At 35.0% G+C, this 27,326-nt stretch overlaps 3 protein-coding genes across 5 annotated transcripts in view; 1 reads left to right on the top strand and 2 right to left on the bottom strand.

Annotated features, from left to right (window-relative positions):
• The window catches only part of LOC131433169 (zinc finger protein 728-like), an 87,717-nt gene extending 62,894 nt beyond the window's left edge, over window positions 1-24,823 (bottom strand). Inside the window, exon 1 of one of the 2 annotated variants that reach the window (XM_058600044.1) lies at window positions 24,768-24,823. In XM_058600044.1, coding sequence (XP_058456027.1) covers window positions 24,768-24,782 — 15 coding nt within the window. In that variant the 5' untranslated portion in view covers window positions 24,783-24,823. The remainder of the gene's footprint in view (window positions 1-24,767) is intronic. The other variant, XM_058600043.1, reaches the window with a different exon arrangement.
• Window positions 1-27,326, bottom strand: part of LOC131433168 (protein SDA1 homolog) — a 144,404-nt gene that overhangs the window by 20,827 nt on the left and 96,251 nt on the right. The window lies entirely within an intron of this gene.
• Window positions 7,030-18,316, top strand: LOC131433171 (uncharacterized). Of its 2 annotated transcripts, none has more exons than XM_058600047.1 (3): window positions 7,030-7,507; window positions 15,498-16,082; window positions 16,307-18,316. In XM_058600047.1, the coding sequence occupies exons 1-3, from the start codon at window positions 7,414-7,416 to the stop codon at window positions 17,308-17,310; spliced, it is 1,683 nt and encodes a 560-aa protein (XP_058456030.1). In that variant the 5' UTR covers window positions 7,030-7,413; the 3' UTR covers window positions 17,311-18,316. The 2 variants fall into 2 exon arrangements, with proteins under 2 accessions (XP_058456030.1, XP_058456031.1); XM_058600048.1 differs by lacking the exon at window positions 7,030-7,507 and adding an exon at window positions 14,712-15,066.

Raw genomic sequence — 27,326 nt, 5'->3', positions numbered from 1 at the left:
TATCTATCTACAGGGTGAAAATCACTGGAAAATTCGGAGGATTTTACGAGTCTTATCAAAAATAGCACTGAAAAAATGAGCTTTTTTTGTAATTTTTCACAATTATTTGAAAAAATAATTCGATGGAATGAAATTTTTTTTTCAAAAAAACCTCATGCTGGCAACAAGGATCACATTCGAAAACATTTTTGGAAAACCTTTTCACGATTTTCATGGAAAATCAACGAATTTCATATAACCGATTTCGTGGAAATTTTTGAAATTCGTGGATTTTCTATGAAAAGCGTGAAAAGGTTTTCCAAAAATGTGTCCGAATGTAATCTGTGTATCCATAATAAAGTTTATTTGAAAAAAAAGTTTATGTCATCGCTTTATTTTTCCAGATAATTGTGAAAGATCACAAAAACACTCATTTTTCAGAGCTATTTTTGATAAGACTCGAGAAATCCTCCGAATTTTCCAGCCATTTTCACCCTGTAGATAGATAAATGTATTTCAAAGGTCTGTATGTTTTTGGTTTTGGCAAATTTTTCAAAATTTCCATCGAAAATTTCCTAAAACCACCCGCGCGCATGGTACTTGGACGATGGCCTTAATATATGTTTCCACTCAGTCATTGCGAAAACTGAACTAAGTTATGAAAATTTTAAGTCAAACCAACTAAATCGTTAAAAATAATTACGGTTTGATTACGATTAGCCTGTGACGGTGGATCCTCCGTTTCTTCGTCGCGTGGTGACTGCAGCCAATAATAAGCCGTTAGTGATGCTGGAAACACTGAATCATCCATCCGTCAAAAAATTGATGAGCAGAAGAAGAAAAACATAAATAAGAGAATAGCATACAAGTGAAAATACGCATTAAAAGTGAAAAGACTGTCTAGTTTTTATTAAAAAATCCTATCCCAAAAATCTAAATTGAGTTTGTCTTAAATGTAAGTTAAAATTCTATAATGTTTACAATCATCACTTTGCTATTTACAGATGCAAAGATCGCAGACACAGATTTGAGCAAGTAGATTGAGCAAGCAAAATTTCTCCCCTCGCACTGACAACTTCAACGAGAGATTTTCTCTTTCACATATATACACCACTGTTGTATAAAGTGTGCACCAAAGTGCTAGAGCATTAGCTAATAAATTCTCTGAGGTGGATGCAGATACTTTCACAGAGGTGTACACGCCGGTGAGCACTCTGCTGTATGGTTTGCGTAGAAGAAGCGTGGACACGCAAAATCAGCAAAATAAAACAATTTATCGTAAAATTTTCGGTTTTCCTTGCAAATTTTTCATAGCAAGGCCGGATCTACTCTCTATTAATTGAAGTTCACAGATGTGTTCGCTCACCATCACGCGCCAGTGGTCACTTGGGTGTATTTAGACGAGAGCGCGTGTGAGCGATTCATGCGAAGAGAATGTGTTTCACTCGCGCCAGCTGCTTTAACCACAAGCACACACTCAAATGTTGACTATTCGACACTGAGAAGAAGTGCGCTTTCCTCTTTGTGCGATGCTTCGTTTTTTGCATCCTCGGTGTGGACAAGAATCTGACGCCAGCGTGTATCACTCTGGTGAAATGCCATGTCTGTATACCGTAATAGTATAGTTTCATGCAAAAGGTCGTTGATAATACCCGTTCATCAATCCAATCGGTTCCCTAAATAATTGTAAGTAAATAAAATGATAATTGCTAAAACCTAACCTAAAATAAATATAATTACAGTTGAAGCATTCCGATTCAAAAACGTGTTTGCTATCAAATTTAATGTTATCACCACCCCCACAAAATCTTTAAAATTATTCGCATTGTGGGAGGAATGATGGACGGACATCATGATATCACGGGATTCAATTGCAAACGATGCGATCTTCTGGATTCAGCGGACAACCACATGGTTGCATGTGATAAGTGTCATGAGCGGGAATAATTCAAATGTAAACACAGACATAAGCACAAATGTAAGTAGACGTGACGATCAAGGATCAATCGTATTCCGGCTGGAAATGTTCCGTTCGAGAAAACTCCAAGCTATTGAAATCTGCAACGGAAAAATCTACCTCAAAAGGAGCAAGCAGTAAGGCTGCATTGTAGCGCTGTGCAAAGCCTGTACCGGCTGATCCTGCACCGAGTGTTAGGCTGCAGACAAATTGAGTGCGAGAAGCTGAGCTGAGCTGGTGACTGACATTAGCAGGCCAAAAGCGAGAAACATACTTGCAGCATATCAAAGGGACCCTGTTAGGGTGAAAGCTGAGCAGATTTCTCGCTTGTATGTCAGTCACCAGCTCAGCTCAGCTTCCGGTCTCCACTCTGTCTGCAGCCTTACTTCCAGTGTCCGTGTGGCGATGGAATTGGAGCAAAAGCTGTTAGAAGAAGAATGCCAGCTGAGGAAGAAAGAGCGCAACGAACACGAAGAGCTACAAAAAATTGAACGCAGATTACAAGAAGCTGCAACAATTTAGATGAAGAAGCCGTTAATTCGGCAACAATCAATCGAAAAAAGCGTGAACTTATGCAGCGGCTTGGTTCAAGTAGCAGTCAAATGGATGCGGAACTCGGTAACGCGAAATTGTTGGAAAATTGGCTGAAAGCTTCTTTCTACAGATGAATCTGCTAAAAACTCATTGAGTAGCAATGAACGTAGTTGTTTAGAAAGTCTGCTATTTTTGTTGACAGGCCAGAATCTGTAGATCCAACAACCGTTCCGTCTTCAGACGCTTCTTTGTTGCATCACCGAAGCGTAATGTCCAAACAGCAGACGGCACTGTATATACTCCCGGCAACGTTGGACTTCAATCGGGAAACAAGTTTTATGCTATCGCTGCTACTTCCTGGATGTGTACCGCATGTCATCAAATCCTTGAAGAAAATGTATGGAATACCGGAACTTCTAATTCGTACGCTGTTAGAGTAATTTCGTCGTCTTCAACCTCCGAAACATGAAAAGTTAGAAACACTGATGAAGTTAGGAATTTCGTTGGTCATCTTAAAGCAGTGCGACAGGATGCCCATCTCACGAATCTGTCATTGATGCAGGAGTTGGTGGGGAAGTTACCAGGGCAACAAAACCTCAAGTTAGAGCTTGGAGCGAAATTAATCTTCAGTCCAGCAACGCCATCGCACGGCATCACATTCAACATATCATGTCAATTACGAATTTGACATTTCTCTCCCCTACTTCTATGTATGAGATACAATGCGAACTCGCCTGAGGGCGCCATGCTCGCTAAAAAGGATGTTGCCAATGATTTGTTCGTGAAATGTGAGAGCTGGACATCTTGTTAATATGATGTCTTTGATTTAGGATAAAATTTGATTCACGTATTTTTGAACATAGCTTAAATATCTAATATTAGATAAAAACTACACGAGCGAAGTAAAAATATGAAATTATAATTTTACTTAAATCCGTGGTTGCCTTATCGAATATCGATATTTTTTGTCTATTCTATGAATCTATGAAATTCATATGTAAATACCACTTCAATTTAATATGCTTTTTCATGTCAATACATCGAATCGAACTACATATGTTAAACACTTCATTTTCTAGAGGAAATGAGTACAACGCAAATGTATGTGCAAAACACTCGATCAACAAATCGGTCAACTCTATTTCAATTGAAATCTATGTTGAAAACAATGTGCCATTCATATGAAATGCATAAAGAATCTAGAAGCAACGATATATCTTATCGTTTTGATGTACATTTCATATAAACGTAGCATGATTTCCACTAAATATCAACAGTTTTTACACTCATTTTATGAGTTAAGTGTATATTTCCATGAATTTTATGTGTTCTACAAGTAGTCATAGTTCAAATGCTTTGCACATGATGCTAGCGTGCAAATTATTTTCAGTGTACATTCGATGAACGGGTTCGAGATGAGGAATTTTCTGTCCAACAAGGTTGAAGTATTGCAAGGGATCGGTAAAATCTCGGCTAGTGCAAACAAAGATCTACTTCTGGAGCGCGAAAGCACAACAGAATCTTTTCTTGGTATGAGATGAATTCCGTCAGAAGACATGTTCATGTACACGTTCGTTCCTCGAAGTGAATTGCAGTCAATTCTTGCCGATTGTTATATTCCAACAAAACGCGAAGTGTTAAATTTAGTTATGAGTCTGTTTGACCCTTTAGGGCTGTTAGCGATGTTTCTTGTCCATGGTCTTAATTCACTACTGCTGGGCGGCTGGGTTGGCCTGGGATTATCCAATTAATGAGGATCTCTGCGAACGTTAGTGACGATGCACGAATTTTTTTCCATCTTTCAACACACTGCGTATTCTATGTTGTTATTTTAGATCACCACCGACGGACGATACAAGTTCATTTCAGCTTTACGTCAACGCCAGTGAGGTCGCATGTTCGTACAAAGCGTATTTCCGCCTACAGATCGGAAGCGATATTCAAATTTCTTTAGTAGTCGCTAAGACGAAGATCGCTCCTCTTAAAACGCTCTCTATTCCGAAGCTGGAACTAAAAGACGCAGTATTAGGCATCCGACTGTTGGAGTTCGTGCGAAGCTCACAGTCGTATTCGATCAAACAGAGATTTCCCTGGTGTGATTCATCCACCGTTTTTGCGTGGATCCAGTCCGACCACCGCCGCTATCCCAAGTTTGTGACCGATCGAGTTGAAGAAATACGGCGCTAATGGAGATGGCTGCCTTCTAAGATGAATATTGCCGGAACTTCACTTCCGGAACTGCAACCACTAAGGTGAATCTGTAAACTGACTTGCAAAGAATTTTGAAGGTAGTTTGGTATAGTATGAGTTTTTTGCGTCATTGTTTATATACCAGTTTCAAATATTGAATACAGATAAAACACAATAGCAATCAATGAGATAATAAATATTTTCAATTGAGTCCAAGTCTGTTCCGAAAGTATTGGAAGTTCGGTTTTGAGATTTGGCAATCATGTTCTCAGTAAGTATATCTATCGATTGAAGTAATACAAAAAAACTTTTTTTTAAGCCATTTCAAATAATTAATCACCTCTCTTCCTTAACACAGCTTGCATGCAATGGTAATTCATGCGTACAAATTCGTTCGCAACGGTGATTTGTAACGAATTTTCGTTTTAAGCGCTATTCACACTAGGCCGTGACGTATCCGAAACGGGACTGGACCGGATCCTGTCCGGGTTACGCTTCAAATTTGTTTAATGCAGCTCCATGTGAATATTCTCACTAGACCATGTCGTACCCGTGTCTGTATCGACACACGTCCGAAGCACGGTCAAAGCATGTGTTGATTCAAAGACACTATTGGCAGGTACTTGAATTGTCACATGCTTTCCATCCAAGGCTCCAAAACACAGAGGGAAATTCCACATAAATCGTTAGCAATCTTCTTTAACATATCTTCTGTTGATTTTTGGCATTGCATCGTCGATTAATTTTTCGATAATCAAACGACATATATTTTACGTCGTGGATTGGACTATTAGGTTTTTTATCATGACGACACAAATGAACAAGTATTCATCCTTGACAGTTCAGCGGTACTGTTTACAAACAAGCTTAAACAAAAATCGAAGAGCACATCTAAAACAATCATTTTTACACTTTGCAACTAGTCACTTTTATTTAATAAATATCAAAAACGAACCGTATTCAATCGTGAACAAATGTTTTAAAACTTTATTTAGGCGATACGGACCGTAAATGGTCTGATCCAATTTGTCAATAAACAAACAAAAGAAATTTCTGTTTACAAACAGTACTGCTGAACTGTCAAAATGTGTTCATCCGAGTGAGGTTAACAGTGACGCTAAAAAACCTAATGTTAACTTCTCTCGCCCGGCAAGCAAAACCAATTTGCACGTGAGCGGGGGAAAGGGTTTGTTGAATGAGTTGAGGAAAACTGGAACTGAACACCAATGAACTGTTGACGATTAGAAACGAGAATTATGGTTTTATTTCAAATTAATTCACTATTTTTACCTGGAGCTGTTAGCGGAATATATTCAATAGTTGCAGTTTGTTTAAAACTTATAAAACCGATACACTGAAGAAGGATGTAAATAACATTCCGAAATACGCGTATCTGTATTGTAGCGTTTGTTATGCTTCATTAAAGTTTAGTGACTTTGTGAAGGTGTAATAACGTGACAGTGAAATAGTGGAATTAAATGGTACATAAATAGTGCAACTATTCAAATTAATTAATTTTGTTATTTCTAGTCGTTATACTTTTTCTGTTGATTTTCAAACAAATGTTTAAAAAATATCCGTGCGGTCCGACTGAATTTCGCTCTTTCTTTATCTCATGTCACTAATGTCCAACGCACCGATAACCTCCATCAATTTCAAACACCATTTTAAACAATGATGACCTTTTAATTCGGGAATCGGAAGTTAGATAGATAACTCACAATTCCGAACAAGTAGGTAAGGTAAAAAATGCTTCTTTTACATAGTCTCTTATAAAACACGAAATAAAAATTTTTACCACTCTTCATCAATTAATTTCGTACCCGGAAGTCGGATCAAATCTAAGCTTGCGAATAATTTTGTGACATGACTTGTTGAAAATCCTTTTCTATATGAGAAAGGCAAAAACTATTTCATTGTAATTACGTATATGCTTATCATTAATTTCGTAGTTGACGCAAACGACATTTTTCCAACTTAAAGTTTGGTAGTTGATGGCAGATAATTATCTATTTGTCACTCAATAAGCTTTGTAGAACGAAAATCTTCAAAACAGTCTTTGTGTGACGTGTGATTGATTCACGAATCCGACTGTTCTCGATTATCGGCAGAAAACTGAGTGGTCGGAACTCGTTCTTTCATCGCAGAGCCGCATGTTTGTGATTACGGGAATGGTTGTTGTAAAACCATTATCAGCCTCGCAGCTTCGAGAAACGTGTGTGTTTAGCCTAATCGCTATTTGATGTGTATAACCATATCACAATAAAATTTCGTTTCTATCAAAGACAAATGTAGTAACTGTTTGAAGTATGATGCATGATCTTAAATGGAAATACCGTTCTCTGATTCGACCATTTCAGAGCTAGTTTATACTTTGAAGGTGCAACACCGAAGATTCATTTATAGTCTCAAAGTTTCATACAATCACTTCAGTGCAGTATCTGCACATCCTTATCACTATCACTAGAATGATTTGCACGGTCTAGAAAATCATTTCACAAGATGCACCCTTCCTATTTTGTGTTTAAACAGTTAATATTTGTGTATTTCAAAGTATAACACATCCAGTGCATTTCGGTTTATCTGTGTAACTGTGTTTCGCTTACTTATATTTTTAAATTCAACAGTGAAATAATATATCTGCTAGTCGAATAAGCTATCTAACGCAGTGTTGTTATTAATTTGAAGTTTAAAGTCGTGAATTATTTATAGTGATACAATAGTTCTATAGTGTGATATCCGTTATTAGCAACATGATGAAAATCGAAAAATCTAAGAATTCAGTCAACGTGGACCATGTTGCCTATTATCATACCTACAAGTACAGTTCACTTCAAAGACTAAACAGTGAGTATCACACTATTTTACATAAATTCGTTGATTCAAAAATAGGACTTTTTCTTACATTCCTGAGTAATATTATGAATCTTAAATCTATCGTTATTTCCAACCTGTACGCTTAATAACTTATGTGCATGAAATATGCTATATTGATTGTTTCGCTTTGCTCTGCGGAGTTAATAACAATGTTCCTGAGTTTTCGTGATTATCATAGTCCCGCGAAGAGTGAACAAAAAAGTATCAATCGAATCAAACCAACCGAGCAAAGCAAATTAACATTTTATAACGCTGAAGAATTCGAAAGGACTTTTATTATGAAAGTTGAAAAATTAACCAAGGATTCAAATTATTTGAAAGCGTATGACATAATTTATTCTGATACCTTACTGATCGTTTTGTTATTTTAAACAATCGATATTATGCTGCGTGCTCATAAACGGTTTCGCGAGCAACAACTCCGCCCCGAAGCGGCATATGTGAATAGAGGTACGCATTATTATAAGCTTTTGATTTTTCCGGAACAACTTTTATCCATAGTTCTTGACATAAAATTGAACCATTTATTCAAGGGAATTTCGTTATAACCTATACAGTAAAACAGCTCGGATAGTGAATGCATATTTATTATATCGGTTCAGAAATTCATTCTGGTTGACGACAAGTCCTTTCAATTGCGACTAGTTTGATCAAAATCGGGACAGTTATCTCTGAAATCTCGACCTCTTTGTTAACAACACACATATTGACACACACACGCGCCCATATACATACAAGGGCATTATTTCAGTTCGTCGAGATGAATCGATTGATATATGACCACAGACTAACAGACAGGACACTCAAATTAGATTCTTTAATCATTTTAACGGTCATTTCGAATATTCCTTTAGTTGGGACAGTACTCGCATATATCATAATGGCGCCACGTTACCCTATCAAAAACATCCTGTCTGTCATCTAGACTGTGTTTGTTTTTTTCATTTACCAACAGAGTTGCTATTCATACAGAATTACCTGTAATGTATTGATTTGTATACATCCATGCAAATTTCATGCAGGATACAGATTTAATACGTATTGCCAAAACTATGTACATAATTGTGCCTACTTCTCATCCTTCAACGCAATACAAAATCGAACCCGTTTTGTTACAATATTTACTTGCTTCTGGTCTGCCGCCACTTAATTTCGGGTGAAAACTACCAACACAATAAAAAATAGTCTAGATGAACAACGTTGAGTCAAATAAATGGTTACCTTCCAACATCGCGAAAAAGTTAAATATATTATCAACGTAATCCAATAATTTATTGTGAATTGTCATTTTCAAATATTTTGATGAAATCAGGTATCCCTGCAAGCAGCTGATCGGTGTTGACAAACGAGGGGAAACCAACTAGTAAAAAAACTTTTACATAACACAAGGGGTGTACAGATAGTAAATAGTTCGCGCAGTACAATATAGGTGGAACTAGTGCATCACGAAAAATTATTTTTATAAGAATTTTCTCATACTGTCATGTCTGTTAGTCTGTGATATGACACTCGGCATTTCGAAAAATTCATCTCTGACGTTTTACCTGGATTTACAGATAATCCAACTTGACAAACACCATTACTCAACAGATCGCAAGGCCTGATGCATAAAATCAAAGAGAGTGTTGATGATTATACCACAGACTAACAGACAGGACACTCAAATTAGATTCTTCAATCATTTTAACGGTCATTTCGAATATTCCTTTATTTGGGACAGTACTCACATGTGTCATGATGGCGCCACGTTACCCTATCAAAAACATCCTGTCTGTCATCTAGACTGTGTTTATTTTTTTCATTTACCAACAGAGTTACCATTCATACAGAACTACCTATAATGTATTGATTTTTCATGCGAATTTCATGCAGGATACAGATTTAATACATATTGCCAAAACTATATACATAATTGTGCCTACTTCTCATCCTCCAACGCAAGACAAAATCGAACCCGTTTTGTTACAATATTTACTTGCTTCTGGTCTGCCGCCACTTAATTTCACAATAAAAAATAGTCTAGATGAACAACGTTGAGTCAAATAAATGGTTACCTTCCAACATCGCGAAAAAGTTAAATATATTATCAACGTAATCCAATAATTTATTGTGAATTGTCATTTTCAAATATTTTGATGAAATCAGGCATCCCTGCAAGCAGCTGATCGGTGTTGACAAACGAGGGGAAACCAACTAGTAAAAAAAACTTTTACATAACACAAGGGATGTACAAATAGTAAATAGTTCGCGCAGTACAATATAGGTGGAGCTAGTGCATAAAGAAAAAAATTTTTTATAAGAATTTACTCATACTGTCATGTCTGTTAGTCTGTGATTATACCGATCATCAATATGTGATAATCGTCGGCAAAACCGTAAGTCGGGAATCCGAGGTCATTAAGCTTCCTTAACAAACCATCAGCGACTAGGTGCCATAAAAGTGGGGATAGTATACCACCTTGAAAACACTCACAGATACTCAGCTTCCTAGTCTCTGCTTGCCGTAGCGATGAGCAAAGAAGTCGATTGCACTACATGTGTTCAATATGTGATACTTGAAGCAAACACAACTTATTTGTATTTGCTTGAAGATATGCCATGACCACGGGCTGCTTAAAGAATTGAATTGAAAGTCACGTTATCGAAGGCATCTTCAATATCTAGGATAACTCCCAAGCAAGTTTGCTTTTGTGAGAAAGCTCTTTCAATTTTGTACACAACATCACGTAACAGGGTTGGACTTACCACGCTTGTTGCATTTCATGTAACGGATGCTGATTGCCTGAAACACTTCGCTTCCTCACAAGTATCGCGACTGCCTTCCGGAATAAATTTGACAATTATTTCCTGCCAAACTCTCGGAATACATCCTGTCGCAAGACTTAAAGTAAGAATTTTCTTTAAACATGTTTGAAATGTTTGTGCCCTTTCTGCAGTAACACTGGGAAAATCCATCCTTTCCAGGAGACTTGTACAGAGCAAAACTCTAAACTGCCCATTTGACCGATTCAATGGTCACTATTCTTCGAGCAAGTGCCCAAGACTCGTAACTATCCGAAAAAGTCACCATCTGAAGTTCTGAAGAAAAATGCGGGTGGGTAATGTCAGAGACATAACTGGATGTCGTAAATACGAAAAAACTTGCATGCTTCCTTCACACTTCCGAATATCGGTTAATTGGTCGATTGTGTGACTTGTGCAAGCTTTCTTCTTTTTCACTGCTAGAGTTTGAAACTATGCACCTACATCAAAGTACGGATTAGTTACATTGAACAGCTATGTACGCTTCTGCTAGCTGAGCTGTGAAGTTAATGAAATGACTTATCTTTACATGCTTTGAATTGTAAATGTAAGTGAATGGCGACACTCCTTTTATGTGCATCTACAAAGATGTAATTTTTTCTAAGTGTGTAGCATTCTAAAACTGTATATTCTTAACTTGAAACAATTCCTTTTTAATTTGTCAATATAAATTAGGTACAATTTTTTTTTATTGATTTGAAAGTAAGAGACAATTGCAATGGCCTGAAAAGTATTGACGATCTTGGTTATGCAAGAGTAGTTTTAATAATATTATTATTAATTATGATAGTAATAATAATGATAATAACAATAATAATAATAATAATAATAATAATCATGAAAATATTGTTATTACGAAAATAATACTATTAAATTTGAACAAATGGTCAAATTTCATAAAGAATTTTGAAATAATAAAATTAATCATTCGAAATATTGATTATTTTGCTTGGGCTCAAACTAATAAACAAGATAGAAAAATATGGGAATATATCAAGAACTTTAACTCCGCTATCCGTAATATTATCACTTGCTCTTCACAACTAGTATTAGAGAATTAGAAAACCAGCAATAATAATAACAATAATATTTTATGATTGTTATTATTATTATTATATTTCTTGAAAAACAAAAACCATCAGATGTATGATAGGAAAATTTATCATAAACATACCATGTCGACTTCCAATAAAACCCGGATTTTGAATCCTACTCACTCCACTCCAAGAGTGAATAAAACACCTATTATTAATAACGAATCGTATGAACAACAAAGATGAAAGGCCAAAGGGTCAAAACACTTATACTGTAAAACGTTAATGTAATTTGTGTATTACATATTAAGATTAAGATTAATAAACAGATATTGCTTTTTTTCATCATTGTCTGAGCAACACTTATCGAAGCGAAACAATTGTGCCGCAGCAAGGCATACATCAAAAGGCCAGTGGAAGTAGTCAGTCGTCATGGGAGCGCTGCTCAGTTAATTTGTCCGGAATTAGAGCCGAATTTTATTGTGTGTTCCAAATACACCAATTGATTCCGCCCGAAATGGAATGTTTCATCTTCTTTGGAATCCATTTGGAAATTATAATTAATTCCTAGTCAAAATTCGGACGAGTTTACTGAATATACACGTTAAGAGCCATCTCAGTTCTATCTAAATGCAGATCCTGTTGGTAGTGACAATTAAAGGTACTTTTCAGTCTATTTCAGACATCGTTATGGTTTTTGATGTTTTAACTCATTTTTCAAACTTAATAATGTTAATTTCTTCAATTCTTGCAAAACAGGTTGTTGAGTGTTCTCGTTACAGAGGTGAGGTGGAATGTCGAATGTGGATTGGTTGTCTAAGATGAAAATTATCAAATTATGCGTGAAACAATACTTCCTAAAAATCACAGATACTTCTACACTCAAATAAAAATTCGCGTTCGATTCACTTGAAAAATCACGTATAATGGTTTCAAATGTCAAATTGAATATTTTACGTGACGAAAATGAATGTTATACGAACATCCCCTAAAATGAATACAGTCATCACATAAGGTTTACGTAAATTGACCAAACGTCAAACAATCTACGTGAATTTCCAGTGTGAAAAACTCGATTTTGAAAATGGCGAGCAGTGGCCCTCGAAGTGTAAGTAGTGTAAATATTTGTGAGAAAAGTTATTTAATTACAATTTTTTACTCCATCGACCGGACCATTCCAGTATCAAAGTTTCCATGTGTTCAACTGGACCGAGTGCCTGCGTGAGTCCGGAAGTTTACCCGCTCCTGCCGAATGCTTAAACAGGCCGTCGGTATGAAGCTAGAGACACTGGAACCATGTAATGCGACTTCAACCTGCATCGGTAGTGTTGTGGGAGTTCTTGGATCTCGACTTCGGCTGGATGGCAGTGACAACAAAAACGATTTCTGGAGGCTTGTCGATATAAGATACCACGACGTTATTAGTTGCTTTTTAAGCCATTGGAATTATATGACAATTTTCTGAAATAAATGTTTTATATTTCATGGCATTTTTCATTTCATAGATTTATATCAAAATCTGAAATCCCCCTTTTGACTTCAACCAATATATAAAATAGTAATTTTCTGGTATCTAAATTTTATATGAACTGATAGATAAATGTGATATGAACAGTACATTACATTTTATTTATGAAACACGTAACTTTTACTGGATTATGCATTAAACAGCTTTTAAATGCCAGTCCATTAAAACCTACGTGAAAAGTAGGGTGGAAAATATTCACATAACTTTTCACGTAACTATAATATGATTATTATTTTGAGTGTAGTTTCTCAGAAGTGGCTGTAGTATTGTAAGTAGAGGATGAAATCTGTTTCTGTAATTACCAATTTGTAACTCCTTCGAGTAAATTACACATAAGAAAATTTGTTCTTGATACTGAAAAAATCCATTACATAAAAAAATGTAATATTGTTCATATCAGTCGCAGTCGACCATATTGAATATTTAAACGACTTACAATATCCTTTTATGGCATATACTGATCATTTTCGTTCCAAAATATCCAGCTTGAGCGACCACTCCTGGTTGCTACTCCGTTGCTGATCGCGATTAACTGAAATTGTACAGAGAATTTCTAGATGGTCAGACCTGGGACTGGCAAATCATCCTTGAATGTACATCTTTTGGGAACCCCAGAATTCATTAATCAGTACCGGCGCCAGCCAGGCCCGAATGTTCGCCGCGAGCTTTTGAAACGTTCCACTACGTTCCAGAACGATAACAAGATTCTCCTACGTGTTATAGAAATATTCCAATTGCCGCCATTTGAACACTTCTCACGCGCTTTTCCAAAGAGTAAAAGCCAACTTTATTTTGATGTCGTTTGAATAACACGTGAATCGATCGGAATAAAACATATTTGTGTAATGATGCGAATACTGCACCTAAAATAGTGTCGATTGTGGTGACATCTGCAAGTATACGCCACGTGCTTGAGCAAATTGTACACACAGTTCATATGCGAGCCTGTATATCTGTTTTCTGTAACAATAGTTTGTTTGAACTCGTAAAGTGGATGTCACAAGCCAAGATTTTGTTGATTGAACCTAGAATCGTAGTTTCCATAAACTAGAACTCAACGAGAAAACAGATTGGAAAAATGACATGCGAGGAAAACAGATTGGAAAAATGACAAACGAGGAACACAGATTGGAAAAATGACATGCGAATACTATGTAATGGAATTCCCAAAACGACTACCGCAGAGACGGGACTCGAACCCGTAGCTAGCTTCTATCCGGGAAAATCTACACGGAAAATAAAAACTACCTATTATTTGACTTCTTTTTACTTAATTTTGAGTACTTCCTTTCATTCGCTCCTTCAATTGTTGTCAAAATATACAGAGCAAAACCACCCAACAGCGAGAGTTTCGTTCAATAAAGTATTAACTTGAAATTGAGTCAATACGACTCAACTGTAGAGTAAATATAACTCATCTTTAAGTATTTTTTTGCACGTGTCTTACGAAAACTACCTAGAGCCACTTTACCTAAAATTAGTTTATTGAACGAAACCCCCAAATTGGGTGGAATGTACTTAAAATTAGGTTGATTTGCGGTTCCGTGTACGGAATCTACGTCTTAACAAGACTAAAACGAATCATGGAGCTTAATTGTTTCAAACAAATGTTGGTTGCCTATAAAAAATATTTGTTGAATTAAACCAGATTTGTTATTGTCACTATATTAACAAAAAATATCGTTAGAATTATTCAGAATTTATTCATAATAATTTTTCTCTGAGTTATAAACTGACGACAACAAGGGATAAATCCACTATGTTCTTAACCTGCCAGACCTCCAGAAGCAAAAATAAAACATTAAACTTTTGCTCAAACTGACAAGGATGACGATTGTTTATAGTTTTCTTATACATTAAATTTTTATTATTTTTGTTTTCATACCGTTCGTCATTTAATCATTTTGTTCAAAATTACGAGAGGGGATGATTCGTTATACCTAGTTGCAAAATAAAGACGAGATGAATGATCAGATCAAAGTCGGACGTTTTCATCAAGGTTTGGTCGTAATGCACACACTGTCCACTTGTAACTAGTGAGCCTGAAAAAATCCCGTCTGTGAACAGAAAATATGATAAGGCAGTCGTCAATAATTATTTCAACGTCGTTGATACCGTCGTGGTTACACGTGAATCTTTATTCAAAAAATAGGTATTACTTGAAGGTAAGATTGTAACTTCAATTCAGCGATCATTTCAATCAAAAATATTTTTTCAAATTGATATAGAATGCTTAGGTTGTAGCTCCGTGCAAAGTGTTTTAGGTTGTTTTAATCCGAAGTAAGATTGTTTTTTTTTCTAGTTCAAAGCGATTGTTGCGCAACCGCATATCATTTTGTTCACTACGTGGTTCGTTGTTCAAAGGAATTTGAACCAATCAAGTTTCACACAACGAAGGTTTCTTAAAATAACAATTGTAATGATAAAACTGAACTAACTGGTTAATCTGGATGTGTATTTGTGATGACATGCGTCAGATTATAAGACAATATTAAATTTCAAATTATTTAAATTAACTTGTTATTGTGGGTTCCATTTGAATTGATGTATGTGCGTTTAAATCGACGACTATAGCTCAAGTTTCATTTCATTACAGAATCCAAAAGTATGCATGGTGTCAAACGTGTCGTGGCATTTTGCATTCTAACAGCAGTTTTACCAGCATCCCTTATAATATTACCATTGTATCTCCGACATACTGTCTTCGCCGATGTAGTGTATCCGATTGCAGAGTCAGATATAATCGAAATAAGAGATGGAATTTCTTCAGTTTTCTGTCAGCGACACATATTACAGATGAACACAAGCTTCAATGCTTTCCAGCTCAAACAGAAACCAGAGATTTCCCAAAATCGTAAACACATCCGTCTAAAAAAGTCTATGTCACTACCAGACGATACTTTGGAGTATTGGGGATTCTATTTGCTTAAAGGAGCTACGGTTGCTCTGAAAGTTTGTTCGCGTTATGATGGATCGCGAATACTTGTAGTGAAAGGAGAACGTAATTTAAGAACGTGCGGATTACTGGATCACAACAAAAACAAAGTTGGTACACACTATAATAACGATCACGGCCAAGTGCTGGTAACGTTCGAATCGGCTGCCGAAATAGTAGACTCATCAGGACCCTACAATGATAATAATTCCAATAAATATATTCCTCCGGATGTTGGCAATCATGGTGAGCAAACGGATCATAGAAGTTTAAGCGTGTTTGTATGTGTGTTTGATTTTTAACTACAAACAATTTTTCTCAACAACTACCCGGTGAACGACCACAACTAGGTTAAAGCCGGGTATAAATAAATGATATAAAAAAAATAATTTCTCAACAATGGACAACACCGCTCTAACTTTTTTTAATTTTTATATGAAGTTCACTTTATGACTTCTTTCTTTTTTCAGGAGGAGAAGATCTTACAGACGAAGACATAACTGCAGAAGAAAATGTCCACCTATTAGGGGAATTGAAACTTTCAAGGCACCCGGACAATATTGGACTTTCAGCAGTGAACAAAGATGTAATCACCATACGTTCTCATGAGGAAAACAAAGACAGCTCGAACGAAGAAAATTCGTCTGTTCGATCGGAGACCCTTCCACCGTTTGATCAACGATCGTCAATTACACCAAACTCTATAAAACCCAAAGAGACTGAAGCTAGTCGCAAGCGTTATAGTTTTAAGCACGAAATGAAAGACAGCACCATAAGTAGCTTGGAGAGTGATACTAATCAGCTTCAGACAAATCAACGCAGAAGACGCCATCACGGTAGACACGGTCATCGTGATAAGATAAGTAAAGACACAGTTCACGTGTTGAACACGAGGAAAGATTTACCAGAAGAAGCAAAGGAAACGAGAACCAAACGTGATACTGTTTATGATCGCCGAATAAATCATGGGGGCAACGCATTTAATTCCAATAACACATCAGACTCGGTATCCAGTTTCGAGAACAGTTTGCTCGCCTGTTACGATGGTGACATACTATTAGCGCAAAGCTTTCCACCTAGTCATTTATGCAAAGACGTGCAATATCTCGAAAATGGCATTCATATGGTGACGAAACACGAGGTAGCTTCTGACGGTTATTATTATTATATATTCTACAGTGACAACGATTATGTACAGAATGACATCCATGCCGTATTTGACATCTACAAACCAACCTTTCAGTATTCCAACATCTCGGAGTCTAAAGGGTGTGTCAACAGTACAAATTGCTCATTTCCAATTCCTTTCTGGTCAGACGAGCGTGTGATAGTCGAGGTACCAACCAGGGATGGCATTGAACATGAGGAAGATGACATAACTTTCTTAATATCGACATGTCAACCTCGAATGGCCATCTATGTCATATTTCCCATATCCGTCCTGTTTCTCGTTTTAACCTGTGCTTTTCTGTAGTTTTTAAGTCCGAAGCATTTTCATTTGTTTTTATATGGTATTTTTTTTAGTTATATATTTGAACCATGTGTGATAATGTAATACTGCAGGCACAAATAATGAATCATTGAAATCTTATTAAGATATTTGTTGATTTTTCAACAGCTTAGTTTGTAAAATTCGGCTCATATGATTGGAAATATGCATGGTTCACATGAAAAGCGCAATATCATGGAATCTATTTTATGTTGACTAAAAATAAGCTAAAATGAAGGTTTACTTGGAAAATCCTGTATCAATTTTACTACTACTCATTCTCAATTTTTAAAAGTTCAATGGAGAAGGCAAATTGAAATTAAAATTTAGTATTGTAAAATAAAACGTCTATGTCTAATAGAATTCTTTGTTCGTTCTTCAGCAATAGAGGAATAGAAATAAATGACCTGCTGTCAAATAATAAGTCGTAAGCAGCAAAACATTCACAGCATCGTAAATTGATATTCCTAACATAGCCAAAGTACGAAAGATTGCTGAGCGTATTCGTCTAGAACTTTAGAAATAAAATCTCGAAAATAATGTTCAGGGAAGTTCAATAGTCACATATCGTTGAGCAATTCCTGATAAATTTGAATATCATCTTACCGATTAGAGTACATTAAAACGCGAACTGGTTGCATATTGATTTAGATTTTGAATGATTGCGAATTTATTTTATTTATCGTAAAAATTTACCAGATCAGAAATTATTTTCTTCGTTGTCAGAAGAAAAACCCTGCCTAGAAGCATGTCTTATTGTATTTTTGACAGTTCGTTGATTATTGTCAGATTTAAAAAATAACAGAAAAAACTAGGGCAAGTTTCAGAGTTTCTGCTAGGATCATTTTTATGTATTTTAATTATCTTTAATGTATTTGAATTACAATATTCTACCATCATAGGAAATACCTGCTACGACCTTTTTCATTACTCATTTGTCAAGTTATGGAATTTCAAGTCAAATTAAATCCGAGCATGTTCAGGACCGTCATCATTCCAGATAACTGTTATATTACTTGAAAAAATGGCAATCCGAACCGCATTTTATTCGTGTTTCAAATATTGAAAAAATAACTAATTTCGTTTTCCATAACTGCTGTCAAATCCGTACATTAGACTGCAGTAGTTGCCCAGTTGGATACCATTTAGAAATAACACTGAACTCCGACTCAAATTCTAGACGAATTAACCGGGTTAAATCGAAATTAGTTTGGTTCAGTTTGAAGTGAATACGCCACAAGACTTGCTGGGGATAAGCCTGTTTTAGTTCTACTTCTCTCATTTAAAATTTTGAACTGCTACTATGTTTAGCAAACTGCATAAATTAAAAAAAAAACTGTAACAATTTTATTATGAAAAAGGAAAAGGGGTTGAACAGTCAAATTTGTGATTAATACCGAAATCAGAAATTATAATATTTATTTCAAAGAGTTAACTATTTTAAAGTTTTGCAACTAGAGCAAATAAATATGAATTTAAACTGAACCTTTTTTTTTGGTTCCCTAGCTAGATGTTCATCTTATATTTTTTTAATAGATTTATTTATTTTTATCATTATCCAATGGAAGAAAAGACTGGAAAAGACTGATGTATAAAACAGTCGAATGAAAATTTGCGAAAAAAACTCAGCAACGGGACTCGAGTTCGCAATATTTCATCTCCAGAGAAATCGATTTGTCAATTAAGATTAATGTCAGCTTCACACAATTGAATATGTGTGGAGAATAGTTTCATCATATCTACTATTTCATGCAATAGTCTTTCCAGAATTTTTCACAATGCACGATTTTTTACAATGCGGATAATAGGGAATTACGATATTTCTGAAAAAATTGTTGAACATAATTTATTCTTACTAGGATAATTAGATTAATTGAGAAGCTGTTATTTTAAAAGGAAATCACTACCAATGTATGCATGTAGGTTTTCATGGTACCAATATTGGAGTATTTTCAAAATATTATAACTTTTGGAACAATGAACATTCATTCAAGATTGTCAGTACAAACCAATGAGATATAGGTGACAGAAATCATTAGATCTTTAAGAAAACGGTACAAAAAATAGATGCTTCTATGCACCAAAAATAAACCTTGATTGAGCCAATGGAAACCAGGTATGTAGTTTGAATGATATAATCAAGAATCACATTTTTTTTCACAAATTTATTTGCTTCACTTTCATACTTTCGTATATCAGATAGATAACACACATTTACTTTTATTGCAAATTTATAATTCGAAAAGTCGCCATCAAATTTTAATAATGCTCAAAACTAATACACACACACATATAATATATATATATATATATATATATATATATATATATATATATATATATATATATATATATATATATATATATATATATATATATATATATATATATATATATATATATATATATATATATATATATATATATATATATATATATATATATATATATATACGATTTTTTGTCATCATACCATATATGCGAAACTATGCAGGTGATTTAGAGATGAAATAAAAATAAAGAAGCATTGTGATAGAATAAACAGATTAATGAGACGAAGATTTTTTTTTTCATTTAATAAAATTAATTTGAATTTTACGCAATTATTTGGAATATATTATTGAAAGAAAAGAATTGGATGTTCTTTCCTTTTTTGATTGAAAATCTTGAAACGAGATGTATGTTTTTTTAAACAATTGATTTTATAAATATGAAACTTTCCTGAAATTGGATTAATTGACGAAACAACGAAATTGAAGGAATAATACATAAAATTTGGTCGTATTCTAGTATAATATTGGTTAGAGGCTGTCCATAAGGGGGAGGGGGGTGTTTCATAAAACGTGACCTTTTGTGATAGGGGGAAGGGGGGGAGGTTTTTGGAATGTGACGTCCAATATTTTCAATGAGCGCATTTTTAAAATACCCAATTATATTACTGCTTTGCCCTATTTCCTGAAAAAAATTCCACATAAACGTTTACATTCTTTAGAAAAACGTGTATTTGTTGATGTAAAAGCTTCTTCTTGTAAATTCGGAAATGAGTGATGCAGGAAATCATTTCTATTATGATCAGCAAAATTGCACGGGTAAATTAACGAAATTAAAAAACGTTGCCTAATATGAGTAAAAAAAGAAAAATATGCCTTCAAACGGTTTAACTTAAGTTATGCACTGACAATTTTTTCAGTAATTTGATTTTCTACCATTGATAATAGTACATCATAAGAATTTCTCTTATCTGATTCTGATGCAGTTTATTCAATTGTACTCCATTTGAAAAAGGGCGGGAGATCAACGATTTCAGACGTAGATCATGTCATGTCTTATCTTGATCATATGTGATTTTCCTCCACCAACATCAAAGCTTTTCGAATCATCAAATGATTGAACTTACATAAATCAAGAATCATTTTAGCTCAAAATCACTACCCATTGTGTGACGGAAGATCAGTACCGATATTGATCGAAGTGATTTAAAATTCACTGATCGACTGATCATGAAAAGATTCTCCGGCAGTGATCTCGTTTTGGTCTTTATTTTCTCAGTCCTGTATGCTATAGTATACACTAATAGTATGTTCACATTAGCGCTGATATCAAGTGATATACGGATATACTTGATATCCGATGATATCATGTGCGATATCACTTGATATCCCATACAATTTGATGTCAACGCGTATCACCATTTTGGCATGATATACGGGGTATCATGTACGATATCATCTCGAGTTGTCAAAAATCGCAACTAGCAACACGGATAATGGCATTGAACGCACTTATTTATGATCGTCACTTTGAGAGTGACAATAAACAATCATTATAATTTCCAATTTTCAACGAATACTGGCGTTCGGAGACCATTAAATGCAAGACTTAAATTATTGATTGAATTGTAGGAGAGAAAAGCAATATTATTGATCTTACTCCTAATGGGAACATTCAATATGACAACTTCATTGTAAAACGATATCATTTCGATCATCTGTGAACACTTCCACGTGATATGCGAATCATCTCGGTATATTAAGTAATATAAGCGCTAATGTGAACATGGTATAAGGTAATATTTCTTTACCTAAAACAATAATATATCTGTGTACCCCTACGAGGAATAAAACAGATAATTTAAATGTTTCATCAATTCCAACCAAATACTTTTGTTAATTTATATAATTGATATTAATAAAATAATTCCGACGTTTTTGTAGTTTTAGGGATATTTTTTATCCTTAGAACAGCATGTAATAAATCGATTTTTCCCTCATATTTGTATGGTTTGTCATACATATTGAGATGAATTTTATTCATTTTGAATTCGTGACATGTGACATAGGGGGGGGGGGGGGGGTCTTTGCTTCTGTGACAATTTGTGACAAAGGGGGATGGGGAGTCAAAAATCGTTAAAAAAGCGTGATGTCTTTTATGGACAGCCCCTTACTTACCTTACCTAGCAGCAATAGTCATAGGGTATCCAGTGCTGTATCAAGCATATGGCTCTATATAACTTGGTCCATAGCTGCTCGTCAAGGCGTGGATGATTTGTACATCGTCCTCCACTTGATAGATCCACCTTGCTCACTGCCCTCCTTTTTATCTTGTCCCAGCCGTATCAGATGCAGGAATAATTTTTACTGAAATGTCGTACAACATCCTACACTCAGAAAAATAAGTTGGTAACAGCTACCATATGAGAGGTTAGTTTAACCATACGAGTATAGTGGTTTTTAGCACACAATAAAATCAGATGATGTTAACAGTATGCAAGCTCACTTTTACTATGAATGGTTTTGGCTCTAGAATAGTAATATTGAACTGTATATGGTATGGATAACTACTACAATTGGAATGTTTAGCATAACCGTGAAAGCATCTTATTTTTACATTTTGCTTATTGTTTTAACTAGTGCCATGATATTTTTGATATTTCACTTCTGGTTCTTTCGAAACACGGAAATTAATTGGTTAATTTGACAATGGTGAAGATCATTCGAACATGCAAAAATGTTCAAAAGTTATATTTATTGAAATTACGATGTAAAAATAACAAGAATACATTAAAACCTGCTTTATTTTTCTCATACATTTTTCACTGATTTAACATTATACATGAACATTATCTGTAATATATAATCTCCATGTTTTGAAACAATTTGTAACAGTTTTTCCTTTATCATTATTTCTTATGAAATTTACTCACCTGCAATACCAATGCTGAAGTACAACTGCGCCTTATTACAAAATTAAACACTAATACAAGATATCGTAATTTCGTCGTTGGAATATGAAATTTGCCGCTGTAATGAAACTTTATGTGACACTAAAAAAGCAGACGCGTTGATTGACAATTTGTATAGTCGCACTAAGAAAACACATAGTCGGTTTAAAAACGCCATACGACGGTTTTCTTTCTACATAAATTATGTTGATATGAACATTATGTGTAGTGCTTTCAAACTTGACAATCTCTATCCAACTATATGTTTATTCATGGTAACATTATTATATTCTGAAGAAGAACTTACTCTCATGCTATATCAGTTCTCAACTTTATGGTGACCGAAAGTTCAATTTCACCTTACTTGTAATTGTCATTGGGACTTTTTCGTTCTTATTTTAATGATTGTTAGAATTTTCAGTGCTGCTCGCCGTCAGTGTAGCGTCCGTCCGGCAAACTCAAATTCGTCGTCACCGATATTTTTTATTTTCACTGAAGTCGGTATCCCAAGTAACATTTTTAATATTATTAAATACTTGTAGCTGTCTTCAATGCTACATAATAAATCTTGCAATAAAACTTTAAACTCCACTAAAACCTACTGAAAACCTCTATAAAAACATGTTTTAATGTGACGTTTTTGAATATGAAATAACGCTATGGGAAAACATGTTATTTCGCTTAAAACATGAAATCGGAGTTATAACATGTTTTAACTCATAGTGTGAACATAGTATAAGAGCATGTTCTTGCAAAGTGGACCATTCTTCATAAGGTTTATAAATCAAAATGAAGAATCAGCATAAACCTGCTTTAAAACTCCAAATTCAAGAAAATTTTGAAACCAGCTTTACGATCAACATTAAATTTCTTTGGATGGAATGAATTCCGCTATCAATAAACTGTCGTTTTGATGATATTTTTCTTGACTATGTGCGTCATGTCTACTTTGAATGCAATCAGTAAGAATATATTATATTTTAATTACGAGTTTGAGACCTTTTCCGAACGTAAAAACTTTATGCGCTTTTATTTTTATCGTGAATGTAAGGATAAAAATAGGAATTATAACTAATCGCCTCGAAATAAATGCGGTTTTTGCGAAAGTCTCCATGATTTATGAAAATTATTTTTTGTGATTCATCGTCATTTTTGTATATAACTTTTCTGTGGCGATAAAACTTGTGCATACGATCTGAAAATGAATCATGAAAGTCCAACATATTTCCTCGTTTTGGCATTTCGAAGTTTATTTGATGTCAATAAATGCTACGGTATAGAACATCATAATGGCGGCCATGAAATTCCTTTTAATGCAAATTACACTTAACCTAAGAAGCAATAAATCAAATAGCCTACAACTAATGTGTCATAAATGTACTTTAGAACCCTCAAATTTACTCTGAGTGAAATTGTCATAGAATGAACACGCACACACACAAAACTAGATTTATGAAAGAATTTAACTGGCAATAATGTTTTAAAGAAAATGTTTGAAAGCAATATTAAGAGTGTTTGCATGGTTTTATTCTAGTGCAAATTGTTTTATTTTTATTTTATTTTTAGTGCAGGTAAAGGGTTTTATAGAAGCTTTGAAAACTATGATATTACTGGTTGAAAGAGACACTTATTATAGTTGGCATAAAACAAGTAGTGATTGAAAAATCAATTACAAAACTCCTATAAATTATAATCAAAACCATAAGGCATTCGAATTGTTACTTGGGATGTCATTCCATTGGCTGTACCGGAACGGAAACAGCACGGAAACGAAACGGAAGGGTTCCGATAAAAAAAGAACACTGAAGGCACTTTCACTGAACCGTCACGGAACTGAAATGTGTGAATAGTCCTTTATCGAATCCGAATGGATTCCGAATCGGCGAGAAATTTTCATTCGGAATTCCGAATCAATTCCAACTCCAGTGCAACAACCGATTCCGAATGAATTTCGCCTACAACCGGTTGATTCGGAAATCATTCGGAATTGAGTGAGAAGATGCGGACTGAATTGTCAATTCGTTTTCTTCTTCTTCTTTCCTGATTTTGCACGTTTTCGTGCTGATTTTCAGTTTATTTTTAAACGAAAACATTATATAACTGAATATACAAATTTAAATCTTCATGTTTTTCGGATATACAGAACTAGTAAATAACCAGTTCTTCTTAGAATCCCAACATAAACTATTGAAATTCGCTGGAAATTAACAAAACGGCTTACCTTAGTCAGCATCATCCATTCCTCTAGCTGGAGTGTAGTGAAATGGCTTAAGTCGCTTAAATTTCACACTAACACATGCATAAAATGAGCGAATATTCAATGACATTTATGATGTCACTGTCATTCAGGTTGATCGAGCAGCCAACTCAGGCGAAAATTCTAGTACTGAACCGATCGAGCACTGAAAAATCAATTAGGCTCTCTGACAGCTCACTTACAACCACAAATGCAAATGAGATTGGTTTGTTTTCATCAGGAAACGAATGCATTAAACACAGTTCAGACGATCAATCAACTTCGGTCGACGTCCAGATTGGTTTATTAATTTTATTTAGCCGAATATTGCTCACGTATCCGACGTTAAAAAGTTCCGTGAACTTGACGTAGTGTCCTTTCATATGAATGGCTTACAATTAATGTTGTTGTTCCGTAATCGTTCCATTAAGGTGATAGCCGCTTGATGCTGCGTGTGAATCGCTTTTAAATATTGTTTTGTTTTCATCAGGAAACGTGTTGGCCACCCATTTTTCAGTAGGGCCACCGTTCATTTTTCACCGGGCATAGAAACCTCAATGTGGGACTGACGGCGAGCTGCACTGAAACGGCACTGTACCGAATAGGTGTGAATACGCGTATAGAAAACGAATGAAATAATATCAGTATCCGTGAACGGTGTCGGGCCGGTACCGAACCGGATCGGATATGTGTGAATAGTCTTTTATGTTAGTTAAAATTTGACATTTGAGCACAGACTAACAGACATGACAGTATGAGTAAATTCTTATAAAAAAAATTTTTCTTTATGCACTAGCTCCACCTATATTGTACTGCGCGAACTATTTACTATTTGTACACCCCTTGTGTTATGTAAAAGTTTTTTTTACTAGTTGGTTTCCCCTCGTTTGTCAACACCGATCAGCTGCTTGCAGGGATGCCTGATTTCATCAAAATATTTGAAAATGACAATTCACAATAAATTATTGGATTACGTTGATAATATATTTAACTTTTTCGCGATGTTGGAAGGTAACCATTTATTTGACTCAACGTTGTTCATCTAGACTATTTTTTATTGTGAAATTAAGTGGCGGCAGACCAGAAGCAAGTAAATAATGTAACAAAACGGGTTCGATTTTGTCTTGCGTTGGAGGATGAGAAGTAGGCACAATTATGTATATAGTTTTGGCAATATGTATTAAATCTGTATCCTGCATGAAATTCGCATGGACGTATACAAATCAATACATTATAGGTAATTCTGTATGAATGGTAACTCTGTTGGTAAATGAAAAAAATAAACACAGTCTAGATGACAGACAGGATGTTTTTGATAGGGTAACGTGGCGCCATCATGACACATGTGAGTACTGTCCCAAATAAAGGAATATTCGAAATGACCGTTAAAATGATTGAAGAATCTAATTTGAGTGTCCTGTCTGTTAGTCTGTGATTTGAGCAGTTATTTTTCGTCGAGTAGTTAAATTCACGTCTTTCTCATTTTTTCTTTTTTTTTTTGACTTCATTTGATATTCATCAATCCCGCATGTACATACAAAAACCTGTTTCAATCCACCTAGTGGTGTAATGATGCCTTTCTCATGTATAATATTGTGGTATTCTATTCAAAAACTTTTTCTTCGATTTTTGAAAGAAACCAAGAGATTGTTTGTGCATTAACTAGTATAACATACAGAATAAAACAGTGCATTGATTGCGTAGGTCATCCTTAAGAAAACGAAGTGAGCTCACTATTATATGCACTTCCGGCCCCGGAACCCGAGAACTGGTATAATCAAAGTCGGTTCGTACGGCCACCAACTAACATGACATATAAACTCTACTAGTACGCACTCTAAATAACGATTTAAATGTTTGTCGCATCCGAAAATATGCAGTAATTTTTGGTAGGACCATAAGACCTTTCAATTGACCCTAAGATTGGGAATAACGGTTTAGAATCCAGTTTAGAAAATTTTTTACTTATTTTGTTTCGCCGGTTTAAGTGACGGTGTACAATATTGAACACACTTTACCCTATAACTCCGGAACCGGAAGTCGGATCCGGATGAAATTCAGGAATTCCGTATGGGACCACGAGACTTTTCATTTGAATCTAAGATTGTCAAAATCGGATCAGCCATCTCAGAGAAAACCTAGTGAGATTATTTGACACACACACATACATACACACACACACACACACACACACACACACACACACACACAAACACACATACACACACACACACACACACACACACACACACACACAGAGAGACATTGCTCAGCTCGATGAACTGAGTCGAATGGTATATGACACTTGGTTCTCCGGGCCAATTTTCACTAGTCGGTTTTTCAAGTGATTGCATAACCTTTCTATATGAAAAAGGCAATAACGAATCATGAGACGAGGTAAATGAGATTTTAATGTGGATATGTTTGGTAGTGGAAAAGCAATGTCATTGGCAGTAACATTTTCCATAACTAGTACATATGATGGGCAATAACTTATTGCCTTTCATATGTACTTTTTTTCATTAAAAAAATAAAATCAAGATA

This window comes from Malaya genurostris, chromosome 2, assembly GCF_030247185.1.
Source record: "Malaya genurostris strain Urasoe2022 chromosome 2, Malgen_1.1, whole genome shotgun sequence".
NCBI classification, from domain to species: domain Eukaryota; kingdom Metazoa; phylum Arthropoda; class Insecta; order Diptera; family Culicidae; genus Malaya; species Malaya genurostris.
The sequence above is the reverse complement of the archived record's forward strand: the minus strand, read 5'-3'. Positions and strand labels throughout refer to the sequence as shown.

Coding starts and splice junctions, on each gene's coding strand:
- LOC131433171 (XM_058600047.1), top strand. CDS start 7,414: ATGATGAAAATCGAAAAATCTAAGAATTCAGTCAACGTGGACCATGTT. Junction 7,508..15,497: donor TTCACTTCAAAGACTAAACA/GTGAGTATCACA, acceptor ATTTCATTACAG/AATCCAAAAGTATGCATGGT. Junction 16,083..16,306: donor TCCGGATGTTGGCAATCATG/GTGAGCAAACGG, acceptor TTCTTTTTTCAG/GAGGAGAAGATCTTACAGAC.